The 13833-nt window shown below is 39.2% G+C and overlaps 1 protein-coding gene across 1 annotated transcript in view; it reads right to left on the reverse strand.

Moving 5' to 3' along the window:
• Window positions 1-13833, reverse strand: part of gabra3 (gamma-aminobutyric acid type A receptor subunit alpha3) — a 92965-nt gene that overhangs the window by 57933 nt on the left and 21199 nt on the right. The window contains exon 2 of the mRNA XM_033978833.2: window positions 5956-6059. Coding sequence (XP_033834724.1) covers window positions 5956-6038 — 83 coding nt within the window. The 5' untranslated portion in view covers window positions 6039-6059. The remainder of the gene's footprint in view (window positions 1-5955; window positions 6060-13833) is intronic.

Below are 13833 nucleotides of genomic sequence, written 5' to 3' on the forward strand. Positions count from 1 at the left end.
TGTCTAGTGATCTTTTGTTTCTCTCATTCCACTAAATTATGTCGCCTCAATCAGCGAAGTCTTTTTTCATGAATAAATTACCCTTGTCTGGAGGGTGACACATTAACCTTGACAACGCCACAGAAACGGACCATATCTGTTGCCCGGGTCACATCTCAAAGTGATGCCACCTTGTGAATAATTCATGAGAGGAGCCTGGAACGCCAAAGGGTTCTAGTGAGACTTCAGAAACCAGCTATAGGCAAGTTAGTCCACTCCTTCCCACAGCTATTGATTATGTGCCATGTTAGGCTGTGACTTGGCAACATATTACAAACAAAATAGGCAACAAGACGGCCCCGCTGTCTAGACTTGTTAAGTGTGACCGTGGATGAGAGCCCTTGAATAGTAAATAAATAAGGCTGCAAATTCACATGTAACACACGTACTCGATAGCTCAATCAGGCCTGGACAGACAAAGGAAAATGAGAAGCATTGGTGAGACTGCTGATACTCAATAAGGCAGCTTGGTTATGGAAACAAGTAATTATGAGCTCAATTATTGGGCTTCATTGAGATCACAATTATTACAAAAATGTATCTACTGTGAAAAGTTAACCTGCACAGGAAGAATATGTCACTTATTAGTAATTAGTTATGCTGTGAGCCAGAACAAGGGTCCATATAACTGGTAAAAATGGTAAATGGTCATATTTTTATTTAGTGCTTTTCCACCTTCAAGGCACTGAGGAATCAGTCGCCCATTCACACACATTCATACACAGTGTACACAGACACTGGGGGCAAGGTGCGTTAAGTGTCTTGCCCAAGGACACAACTACAGGATTCATCTGTGTGAGCTTGAATCACACCACCAACCTGTGGGTCAGTGGATCTGACCCGCAGGTTGTTTTTTGTCAAGAGTGGAATTCAAACTGCCAATCTTCAGATCACTGGACAAACACTCCAACCAACTGAGCTACTGTCGTCTCAAAACAGAATTTCATTTAAGGGCCCGCACCAAATTTGTTCCCATGTGTTTGAGAAAAAAATGTCTGGTCATGATTTAGTTTTACACTGTTTTAGTCTTTGGTGAAAAAGAGAAGAGAAATGACTCCTTTCCTGCATGTTTACCATTTTAGCCTTTGTCTTAATGAGTGCTTTGGTAATAACTTTGTTTATGTGCTCATTATAATGCATAATTTAAGGGCGTAGCTCATTTGAGTTGAGTAGAATAGCGCAAAATAGCATTATCATCCCTATAATTATAGTATTTCATTTCTCTGTCTCCAGTACTTCAAAATATCATACACATTGGTCGACCTTGTGTTTTTCATAAAGGTTATAGACACATGACCAGACTGATAGATCGTCTGTAATAGAAAACACAGACAGAATCTAAGCCTAAGCATCATGACATTTGATTTCTATCCCAATTTGATGCCAAATTTGACTCCTTTGTCCCTCTTACACAACATTACCTGTCTAGTGAGCTTTGGTTTCTCCCATTCCACTAAATTATGTGACCCAAGTCTTTTTTCATGAATAAATTACCCTTGTCTTAACCTTAAAAACAAGCCAGTACAGGTCAAAATAAATCAGTTGTCTACTGTCTGCGTTTAATCATAAACGGTTTTACTCTCCGAGAAGGGCACAGTTAGCGTACTAGCTTTATTAGCTTTTCCGTGATGGCAAAACTTACTCTGGCCTCTGCAAATTGTGAAAAGCGATTATCATGGTGGTGAATAATTAGGCTGTGCAGAATGTATAAGGTACGTTATGAAAAACTTTGGACCACTGCACACCTTCTGTTTGTTAGTTTTTTTTCTTTAAGTGGATATTTACAGAGGTTTATAGCATATCCCTACAGTCACCAGGAATTAGGATGGTGGAACCTCTTTACCAATGCAGAAATGACTGTCCAGCTCAAGGATTATTCTAAAAACTTCCAATAACTGCAGCTTTGACAATTAATGTACGTCTTCACATTAATGCAAATTCAGAGAAGCTGATCTATTTCTGGCTTGGATTTTCTCACTAAACCAGCTAAGACTTAAAAGTGCATGTATAGGTTTAACCAAACAAAGTGATGCCGTGTAAGTACTTCCATACGTTACGTGAGATACATGACGAATAATGGCAGAAGATTAAAGCTCCGTGCATAATGAATTCTGCTGGCCTGTATCCCGCTGGAGACAGAATCAAGACAATTTCCTATCCCAGAATATACCCGCATTTCATCTCAATTAAAATAGTTTGAGAACATTTTTAGACATTATGCACATATTATTGATCCAATCCTTTTCGGCACAAGATTTTTGCTTAATCAAGTGCATCTGTCTCAAATGAAGATTTCTTTCCAGCTATAATAAAATCAGTGATAAGATTTATGACATTGTATAGGATCTTTTTCTATCTCCGGGTCTGTATTTAATACATGTAACTGCAATATGTAATTAATTGCGAGGTGTGTTGTGTGCAGCTAATAAGCAGAGGGAGCCAAGTGGCACCCTGACAAGGCAAACTGGGCTAATCCCTGTCACACTGCTCTGATTTCTCACTACAGCCTGCTTTCTTCCTGGTCTAGTGAGTCTGTCCTACATGTAAAACCATTTAAAACTGTTTACTCCACACCACCTTATCAACAATGCTAACATGGCACAGCACTAAATCTCTCCATTTGAAAATATGGCTCTGAGTTTGCCGCGGCCTCTCTTTGCTGAGTCTGACATACAAAGTGTGAAATGTGCACAGGAGGCAGGAGCGAAAATGCTGTGAATGGACAATCATGGCTGTGGTGTGCTGCACAATGCAAATTAATTCTCAAGAAGTCTGACTAGAGACCAGAGAAAAAAACACATTTAAATTTGATTTTTGACCCACTTAGGATGAGATTACTATTTTAAGGTTAAGGTACGCACAATGCACTCTTGCTGGTTTATAACAGGAACTACAATCCCAACTGAACCTGGGTTGCCAGAGTCTCAACCTGCATAAACCTGCATATAATCATTTGCAGAGCTCTAACCACTGGAGTCTGCACTAGCTTTTTATAAATGATTGGATGCAGGTGCTGGGGTTTTGATAGAGAGTTCTTAGTCATAGGATCTGACAACCCAAAGTACTGCTTACTGATTGGATAAACCAGCTCCAGAATTAAAACAAATCAAACTTGACCCAGTCTTTTTGTAATTAAGAATAAATCTACTTCACAGTGGGTGCTAGTAAAATCAGTATTTGATTTGAATATGTTTGCTTCATTGCTGGTGACACAGATGAGTAATGTTAGTGAAATATTCAGTCTTATATACCCTATCTTTAACCAATATCCAACTATTGTAAAAATCATATTTATTCACCTGTAGTCCTTCAGGTAATGCTTTAAAATAAGATAAGTAAGTAAACTATTTATAAGGTGTCAGTAAGTATTTGTTTATAAGCATTTATAAAGCATTAACTAACATCTGTAGATGCTTAATACAGTTAATATGTCATTGACAACAAAACATGTGTGTGTTAATAACACACGTAGAATACTTCTATACGAGCAGTAACAAGCTGTTTGTTATACTGTTATCAGTAACAAAGTGATTCAGGGTCATGTTCAAGCCCTTCAAAAACATGCTTACAGTTTGATTATAATAGAAGACAGGTTAATAAATGCCTTTATTACTAGTCTACAGAGTGGTTTTGCAGCGCCCTAATCTAAAACGTGGACTATCTACTGTCCATGGTGGATATTATGCATATTACCTATACAATATGTATTTCATACCAATAAACCCAGAGTAAAGTGAAACTCTAAAGCTAAACAATATGGAAGAAGATACATGTATTTGGCACAACCACGTCTTTTCACCCCAGTATATGAGAGAGCTCTCCAGGTCTGCTGCACTTGTCCTTAATATAAAGCTAGCATAAGTATCACAGTTTTTTGTTGTTGTTTTTTTTTTTTTGCATTTTTGTCAGAAATAGTAAACCAGTGGATATTAAAACATTTTGTCTAGTATACCTCAGTCTGCTGTTTTCCTGGAGCTCTTGAGGTAGCACGTGGTATACCCGATGTCCTCTGCAGTCACTATGGACCACATGATCAGGGCAGTGCCCCAGCGAGGAAAGAGGTCTGTCTGTGTTCAGTAAGACTAACACTGTTTTATTAACATTATTTGGTGGAATGAGAGCACAAACATCATGTATTAGTTTCTGTCTTCAGGCTGTGGGAGTTTGCACTGGAGGGTAAAGAGGAAGCCAAACCTCTTGTGAATTTGGTAAGATGTTCAACCCTCTCTGAAACCTTTAAATTCAGTCCGGTGACAGTCCTGTGCTCTAATGCTGATTATTCTCTTTGTCTCAGACTTGGGATGCTCTGAACCAGCTCAAAGTGAGAGTGAGAGCTGTGTTTGAGGAGAGGTGGCTCCTCGAGTGACCTGAAGACATCCCTGAGAGCTTCCTGTAGGTCACACTCACACACACACACACACACACACACCCCCCACCCCCACACACCCCTACACACACACACACACACCCCCACACACCCCGACACACACACACACACACTGGTCCTTTATCATGTGAATGAAGACACAGCTCATTTGACTTTGTCTCTGTCCCCCAGTGACCCAAATCTCATTTGCCTGGCTCAGGAGTTTTCTAACTCTTTGTCTGAGCAGACACAGGACTGTCCCTGGTTGCTCCAGCCCAGGGACATGGTACTGGCGGTTGTACCAAAGGTCTTCTACAGTCTGTGACAGCCACTGGCTGGGGGACTTGTTCAGCATGCTGTCGTCTGACCTACGCATCCAAACCATTGGACTAGCCCAGCGTGTCCTGCATAGTGTCACTGAAACTCTAGGGAGTATGCTCCAGGTAGTTAACTTTTCAGATTGTATTTGGAACCAAATGGTTCTAAAAATCATGGTGAAGATGAACCAAATGTTTTCTCATGAAAAACTGGAGGAGCATGTGTTCTGCCCCAACCTACTGGAAGCTACTGACCTTATGGTGGAAAAGATCTGCGCTCTCTTCTCTCCTGAATCTGAAGACCCCGGAATACACCTGGAGTCCATCAATGAAGCCTCAGAGGAACCAAGAGAGGAACCCACTGCAGAACTGCTGACAAAGACTGTCCTCCCTGAGGTCTTGTCTGAGCTCCTGTGTATCCCACAGCCTCAAGACTCACTTCTTGCTCCAGGTACTGAGGCCCAAGTCCAGACTGCTGAGCTCATTCTGCTCCTGCTGAACCCCCTGTTCTTCAGTAGCCCCCTGGGCCAGAGGAGACACCTGCTCTTCAGGAGATCCACAGATCAGAGGAGATCCCTGCCCTAGATGATTTTCCCAGACTAGAGGAGCTCCCGGATTAGAGGCAATCCTCTAATTATTGTGGTGTTTTTATCAGCCTTTTCTCCTAGATTTAGTTTTTGTGAATCTCACACAGGTTTAGTCTCTTTTGGCTGAAGTTGAAGAGTTTTGATGAAAAGTGGAGATGTCAAAAGTACACTGTGTAATTCTGTCAGTCTCGAGTTCGGTCGGTTTCTTGGGTCGTGTCATATTTTTACATGGATTTTTTGTTTTCGACATGTCCCCCATTGGCCCCATTACAATCCATTTTTGAGATGGTGCTACTCTGCCATCTTTAAAGATTTAAAAAAATATATACATTCAATATATATGCTGTTACAAAAGTATACCGTGTGACTTGTTAACAGGCTTGTCTGTTTGAGGCCTAACTTTGCTTAAAATAAAAAGTACAATTTTCATACTGTAATTGTTGATGGTTACAAAAGTAGTCTTAGTGTACTGCAAAACCAGTTTATAAACTAGTATTACAGACATTGTGAGTCTAGTATAATACCGTAATTAATTAGTAGTTGATTTTCTACAGCACGGACTGTAGACTCGGTTAGATGCAGCAATAAACCCAAATATACTGTATACGAAACAACACAAACTTCAGAGTATTGACATTTGTGGTACCTGGCATGAGGAAGGAATGTGATGAGGAGCAATGTCGTCCACAAGCCCACGTCCAGAGCCCCCCCAAGAGCTGCAGCAGCCATGACGCTTCCAACAGCCGATCCCTGAAAGAGATAAGAGATGTAGAGGGTGATACCGTCATAAAAGCACAGATTCAATTAGGCTGTAAGGCTTTCATTTAGCTCAAAATCACACTCACTAAATCAGGCTAATCCCAGTGAAACTCACTTAATATTCCGAGCCTTTCTTCATATTTCAGATGGATTCAGCTGTATTTGCAATAATGAACATTGCATAATAGGTATTTCTTTCAACAGCCACTTACACAAATGTCATTTATTTTATTTATTTAATGAATAAAAAATGAAAGACATCAAAGTTAAATGCAAAAATAAATGAAAGGGAGCAGAAAGAAGAGCAGTCTTGTTATCTGCCCCCTTTCAATACTTTAACACTGATATTTATTTGAAAACATTTCACATACATTTCTATTTACACATTCATTCATTCATTCATAGTAACTACTACTAAAACTAGGACAAGTTCTACCCGTATTTGTATGCAAACTCAGTGTCCACAGACTTTCTTCTACAGAATTCACCATTTTATGCAATGGTTTCTTGTAAAATTTTACATAGGCAAATCTGTTATATAGGATACAAAATCTTCTTTCACACTTTGGAAAAATACTTTTAAACATCCCTTAATCCATATAATGTTTTGAATGAATAATTTCATGAATGATCTGAATAATTTCTGCTTTTGTCATCCTTTTTAAGAGATCTTGCTAATAGTCAGACAAAAACTCACACAGGCATAAAACCTCTTTGTTAAGATCCACACTCTATTCAAGAACACGCTCCCCATTTGTAACAATTACACTAGGTACAATAAGACAATTCACACACTGAATAGATGACCGTTCATTAAAAATGCATTGATTCTTGTGCTATTTTAAGGTGCATGAACCCATCAGCAAATGAGTGAGAGGAAGCTAAATGTTTGCAAACGCCGTAAAAGCCTTGCACATAGACATGTGTGCACATATATGGAGCAGCTGTGCTGTGCTTAGAATCCCTTTATAAGACTCAGCCCTGCTTTAATAACCATCATAGAAATCACAGATCAAAAGCAGCTCCGCTCAAGAGAACCAGTGTTCACTGTGTTTTTGGCAAGGAACTTTTAAAGGTGCACTATGTAACTTTTGTGGCAGAGAGCCCACCACCTGCTTTTCTCTATGCAGATATTATTACATTAACTGAATAGAAGGTTCCACAGCAGGGCTCCAAGGGCATTATGCATATTATAATGATGTGGTATTTTGTGTTTAGTTCAAAGTTGACACCTGTTGTTAACTGTTCATGTGTTTTTGTTGTTAATGTTACTGTTTTTGTATGTGACACTTGGTTGCTATGGTGACAAGTTGATATGAAGCTTGTATTGCTCAGTTACTGGTCTGTTTTGGAGACTGGCTCTAGTGAGTTGAGACTGCTGTTGTTTTGCTCTTATTTTGGGGTGGATTACAGCCTACAGCAGTCCTTGTGTTCAGAAAATAAACAACCAGAAGAAATGCTGCATGTTTCCTTACATCAGAACAGTACGATATCTACCATCATTGAGATAAGCAGGTATCACCAATCCAAGTCACAAGTCAGACCTGTGGTAAGGTGACCCTTTCCACAGTAAGAATGCATGTTTAATGCCATACTGTGGAACATTCCAAGCCAAGAAGTAGCATCATCAAGCAGTAGCATCACCATGGAAATAAGCACCAGAAGGTTATGTATAGTGCACCTTTAAAGGAGGTGTAAACAAATAGGATTTAAGGTAGTATTCTGAAAACCTGTCTTGCATTGCTGTCAGTCTTATTGCCTTATTTGCATTTAAGGTGAAACATTGGCAATAAACCTTAACGGCAACAGTTAATCAATCTAATGAATATGTAACATTGCAATAAATTTCTCCAACGGCTTTTTACGATAACATACGAGTAAGATTATCATAGTATTTGAATCAATGGACCAACAGGGTAGAATCAATTTGAGTAGCTGTTTTGTATCATAAATTGTGTCTTTATTGATGACAGGACATGTACAGTCACAACCTGTGCCAGATTCTCCTGTCATAAAGCATCCATTTGTTTATTGCATGTACACAGCCCAGCATGTCTCTAATAGTATATGCAGCAGTACAGGGCATGTCTATCACTCATAACAGGAGCCCTCATGTGACCTCCAGATGCTAACCTTAAGGGCCCAGCATGTTATGTGCTGTGTTAAAGACCCTGTTAAACATGGAACAATCACTCAAATATTGTGATACCATTTGCCACTCAATGTCACGGATCATCAGTATGCATGGAATTACAAGTTCTTTGGCTTAAATGTATTGTTTTGTTGCAGCAGTAGCAAAAAAACACACCAAAAACACAGGGAACTACATAGACCATGATGCTTTGCTCCATTTCAGTGCAGACTACATGAAGAAATAACTGTTATTAAGCTATTTTAAATCTTAATTTTTGTAATATGACAGTAATGATAGCACCCACGTCTTGTCAGTGCTTTAAAAGGAAAATTTAGCATATCCAGAGCCTCCTCAAAATATTGTGAAAAATAAATCTTAAATAAATATTGTGATCATATCGTGCCATCAGATTTGTTTGTTGTTGCATATACGCAGCTAACCGCGCCTCAGTAAATATACACAATATGAGCCTTCACATAACCTACAGCAGATGATAACCTTAAGGGCACATCGTGTTTCTATGCTGTGCTGAAAGCCAGACTAACCTAAGTTTCCTTTTTTCTTGGAACAATATTTTCAGCCCAGAATAATTTGACTGTTTCAGAGAGCATACAGAGAATAAGCGTTGCCTACAGTCGGTTGTACATTAAAGCTTTTATGTTCCTCGAGAAGCCACTGGGATGCCCTGTGGAGTGGGCTCTGTCATTTCCGTGTCTCGTAATGTCATTCAGAAAATTGCTTTGCTAATTTCCTGACATGTATTGCCTACCTCTCTATGCTATTTCCTCTGAAAGGGGCTGTCACATGGGCATATGTCATCTTACTCTCTAAGAATATAACACTTATTCCAGGACGACTAGAGGCTCATTTGCACCAATTCTTTGCAACAGTTAAAATGTGGTTGTAAAACTTTCCATTGACATAAAACTAACAAATGTGTCCCTGTGGTGTTTTTACCGATGCAACGATGTTTGCAAAGATAAATTGCCAGGCCCTACAAGAAAATGAACTGGAAACTTTTTTTTAAAGGCACTGTACGTGACTTTTACTGTCTGCAAAACACAAGAAGTTTATTTTTGTTTTGTTTGCAGAGGTCCAAAGTTATTCCTTGTTTACCTTATGCTTTACGAGCCTGTTTCACAACTTTCAGAGGCCAGATGGGACTATGGGAGTTTTGCTGTCATAGTAATGCTAACAACAACTAATATGCAAATGGTACACTTCCTGTTTTTCTGAGGATAACCACATTATAATTAAATGCAGCACACAATAGGTACATTTATAACTAAAGAGCTGCGTATATAACATATCTGCACTTGGGTAAACTTGAACCTCCCTCTTACAAAGTGCTTTAAAAGTCCAGTAAACACCTGTAATAAGTGTGCTGCCCATTACACAATTACCAATAACTGTCAGGCACATCAGGACTCGACTTTCCCTAGGGCCCAAATCATGTAACAAAGAACAGAAAGACAGATCGCTTTTGTTGACACATTAAAAATAGCTTGCCTAAGGTGACAGAACACAGATCACACTCATTTTTATAATATTAATACACTATATCTATGTGAGTTTGCTACATCAACAACTTGTGTGAAGATGAGAACACCAAACGAGTCACTCAAAGTAAAACTGCTATAAAAGGCTAGCGGATTTTCATTTATAACCTCTAAATTGTCAGGGAAATAACATTTAAGACAGTTTGCTGTTACAGACGTAGTTTTATTTATAAGCCAAAATTAATATGCATAATAATTTTGACTGTGTTTGCAGCTTAGTAAATGAGTATTGGCCAAATAACAGAAAGATAAAATACTGAACATGGAACATTTTAGTTTGATGAGAACACAAGCTCGAGTCAAAGTCATAAATAGCGCTCTCGGAAAAGCGCCAAGGTTACTTCATCCTTGCAATAGTAAATTTACATAGACAGAATCAACACGGCAGTTCTTCATTTTAATAGCAATGTAAACAGACACATGGGCCAAAAACATTCAATACAGTACAAATGCTCCCAAATCCTATGACATTTAGTTTCATCATCCGCCTACTAACTAACCATCCTGTTTTTTTTATTATGCTGCAGCCATTAGTGTCTGCTCTATAGACACACTGGCACATATTTACATAACTGCTCTCTTGAGTCGCTCTTCTATCGAATGCACTCATCATGACCCCATCAAAAACTCAAACAACTTTCTCCGAACTGACTGGAACTAATCTCATCAATGCCACACCTCAGAACCACATTCATATGAAGGAGCTGGCGTTATGATGACTTATGAACAGTCTGAACAGTTACTGGTGATGCACAGCGTGTCAAGCATTTCGGAAATAGTAACTCACCATTGTGTAGACAGCAAGACAAAAGAAATATAGAATTTTCATGGTGATCTGAAGATAATGTGATGGCAATCTGTAAGAAATGTCCTAAAATGTGTCTGTAAACGGCAATATTGATCTTCAGAGACACAAAAGCAATAGCTCACTTTGAAGCTTTTTAAAAAAAATATTGTTTTTGTCATAGAGAATATACTAGTATGCAGTATGGTGGCAAAGTGGCCAGCAATCATCCCTCACAGCAAGAAGGTTCAGTTCCCAGCTCTCTCAGGCCTTTCTGTGCGGAGTTTGCACATTTCTCCCCCCTGTGTAGGTGGGTTTCCTTCAGGCACTCTGGTTTTCCCCATCAATCCAAAACATGAACAATAGGCACGGATGGGTTAAATGCAGAAGGCACATTTCCCCACGGGGACACTAAAGTGTACCTTATTAATTTTGCATTTGTGTTTTTTCGCCTGTAACAGAATCCTTCCCAGTAAAAGGTCATTAGAATCATTAGAATCAGTGTTTCTTTTCTGTTAAAGCCCAAGACACCAACCTCTGAAAGTGCAGTTATAGTCGAATAGCGTTTACTTTCTCAAATCCCTTGATCCAAAGCAGAGGAGCAGATTAGAATGGGCACACATTCACAGGTGTCCCTCTAATGAGTGGCCCCTCCTCTGGTGCTCCGTTTGGGACTGAAGGCATATGCAGTGTTACCATCATTAGGCTGCCAAATGATCAATGCATGGGCTGCCAGGGAAATGACTTCCAGGGAGCCCCATCACTATTACGTGACACTGGTGATAATCTGTCAGGACTTGGGTTTGTTCAAAGATATGTAATGAGAATACAGTGTATCCATTATGGAGTCAGCTACATGATTACGTCCCATTTGACATTTTAGGGCAGAAGAAAGATGAATTTGGGACTGTCACCTCTGTCTAGCAGTGCCAAGCCTTGGCTGAGTAATGCACAGAGTAAATAAAGTGCACACAGGGTCGAAAGGAACAATAAAAGCGTGGACTGAGAATGCTCTTTGCACTCCAGTTTAATCAAAGTGTGGCTGATTTAATCCCCATTGAATTTAAGTTAGGTAACTTGATAAATGTTTTTATTGGTGCATGACTTGGCAGCACACACACACTCGCAGTTTTATCCAAGATCTGTATAAAAAGCCTAGCTGTTCTGTGACACTGGGGCCCCAAACAGTGTGACATCTTGTAATGCAGTGCATCCATTTATTAGCATAGGAAAATGCATTAAAAACAGCAGATGGAGCTACTTTTATGGCGACAGATTTGGACGTTTCATGCTGAGGTGCTTAAATTTACATGACAGCAGAAAGGGAACGTGGGTTTCCAAAATGAGGCCAAAGTGGTTAAAAGCACAATACTGCTACAGCACTAAAACAATTGTATTTTCATGTTCAAACTATTTTTAAACCTAAAGCAAAGATTTCAAACTGAAGAATACACTGAGGACATAGCAACAGTGCATGTGACAATGGAAATGAGTTTTTATTGGACAAGGTGGGACAGTGACTTATGGACTCCATAAAGAAGATGAAGATGAATGATACAATTGAAAAAAGAGGAAACATGCCCTCCACTTTCCAAATCACCAAAGAGTTGCTCCCACAAGTTTTTGGTGATCCAATTTATATTTAGAATGAACTTCATAACTCCTCTCACCTCTGGTAATACATGCATTGTTTGTTTTCATATGGGACAGACCATGCATTTCTTAGACTGGCCTGTCAATCTGTCGTCCATCAAAACGCAGAGGGTGAGACTGGGTGCTCTGTACAGAATATGAAATAAGTCCTGACTTGCCAGGCTAGCACGCAGGTAATGCAGTGTTAAACACAGATGTGTCACCTTGACTTCTATAAAATCATAATGCTCTGCTGCTTTGAGAATAGTCTAATTCTGTCTGTGTAAAGCACATTGTAGTCGCAGTGTTGAAGTACAGGAGATAAAGCCCTATTGCCAAACACTTTGATCCAGTCTTTCTTGAAAGCCTTCAACACTCGTCACTTGTCAGGCAGAGAATGGTGTGCATCTATAATGCATGCTTAATTGAGCAAAGTGCACTAAGAGTAAAGCACACTATTCCACTGCCATTCTGCTGATTATGCAGTATTTGATATTCATTTATCACACTTTGACAGGAACAGAAAAAAATGGATCCTGAATATATTCTGCACAGTCAAAACAAATTATTGATCGACATTTAACACCGCACAGAATAGCCTATGCATTACACAGCAGTACTGCCTTTCTATTTAATGGTTATAATTTAGTGAAATGTGTATATGCAGATGAAAATGTGCACATTTGCATCTGCATATATACATTTCACTTCAGTACAATTGTCTTGAAGTAATGATGCCATCCATAACAATCCCTAGTGATCATAATTAGACTGTAGAGAGTAATACAGTTAATCAGATCATTTTTCGTCTTGTAATTGAGACTGACTGTTGGAAATCTCTCATAAAAGTGCTTATTACACATCTGCACAAAAGCCGACACTTCTATCATTTTAAAACACCAGAAAGCAGCTGTTGCCGTGGGGACTGGGGGCTGCCTTCTAGGGGAAAACTGTCAGAGTTCATCATGGATTCCCAGTGACTCGCTAAAGCTCCTCTAGCAGCCACCACCTGTGCACATGTATTACCTAAGGCCTTATTACACGCTGCACAGCTCAACACCTCGCATATCAGACCACGAGCCTGCCTTTGTACCTCTGTTGTGTTACGATTAGTTTTATATATTTATGAGAAAAGCCTATTTGCATTACAAGAGGGCAGTTAAACAGCATACATGTTACACTTGTCATGACATATATGTGAGGATCAAGGACCTCTGTAAAAGCAAATGCAAGCACACAATAAAAACAGTGTAAACCTTTTTCCAATGTGAACGTAAACTAATGAATCCTTACTTCTAAGTATGCATTTCACATAGTACTCTTAACTAATACACGCACCTTTGAGTAAGAAAAGATGGATTGTTATGATGTTATAGGAGTTTATAGATTAAGCCTGAGATGGACCCAAGTCTGTTCCTTGTTAAAGAAGACATACTATGCAAATTTTCTTTCATGAGCTCTTAACAATGTTATTATGGTTTCCCCTCATAATTATCTTACTGTATTTTAATTGATTCATGCATGTTTAAATAATATTGTCCTCTATTTGAGGCATCTGAGACATGACCTACCCGCTATCCCTGCCCATGGCTTTGTATTTCTTGTGATTATTCTTGCAAATTATACTGTTCTTGAGAGCCTCAAAAGCTACAAGAA

The sequence above is a fragment of the Periophthalmus magnuspinnatus genome, chromosome 14, assembly GCF_009829125.3.
Source record: "Periophthalmus magnuspinnatus isolate fPerMag1 chromosome 14, fPerMag1.2.pri, whole genome shotgun sequence".
In the NCBI taxonomy this organism is placed as follows: Eukaryota; Metazoa; Chordata; class Actinopteri; order Gobiiformes; family Gobiidae; genus Periophthalmus; species Periophthalmus magnuspinnatus.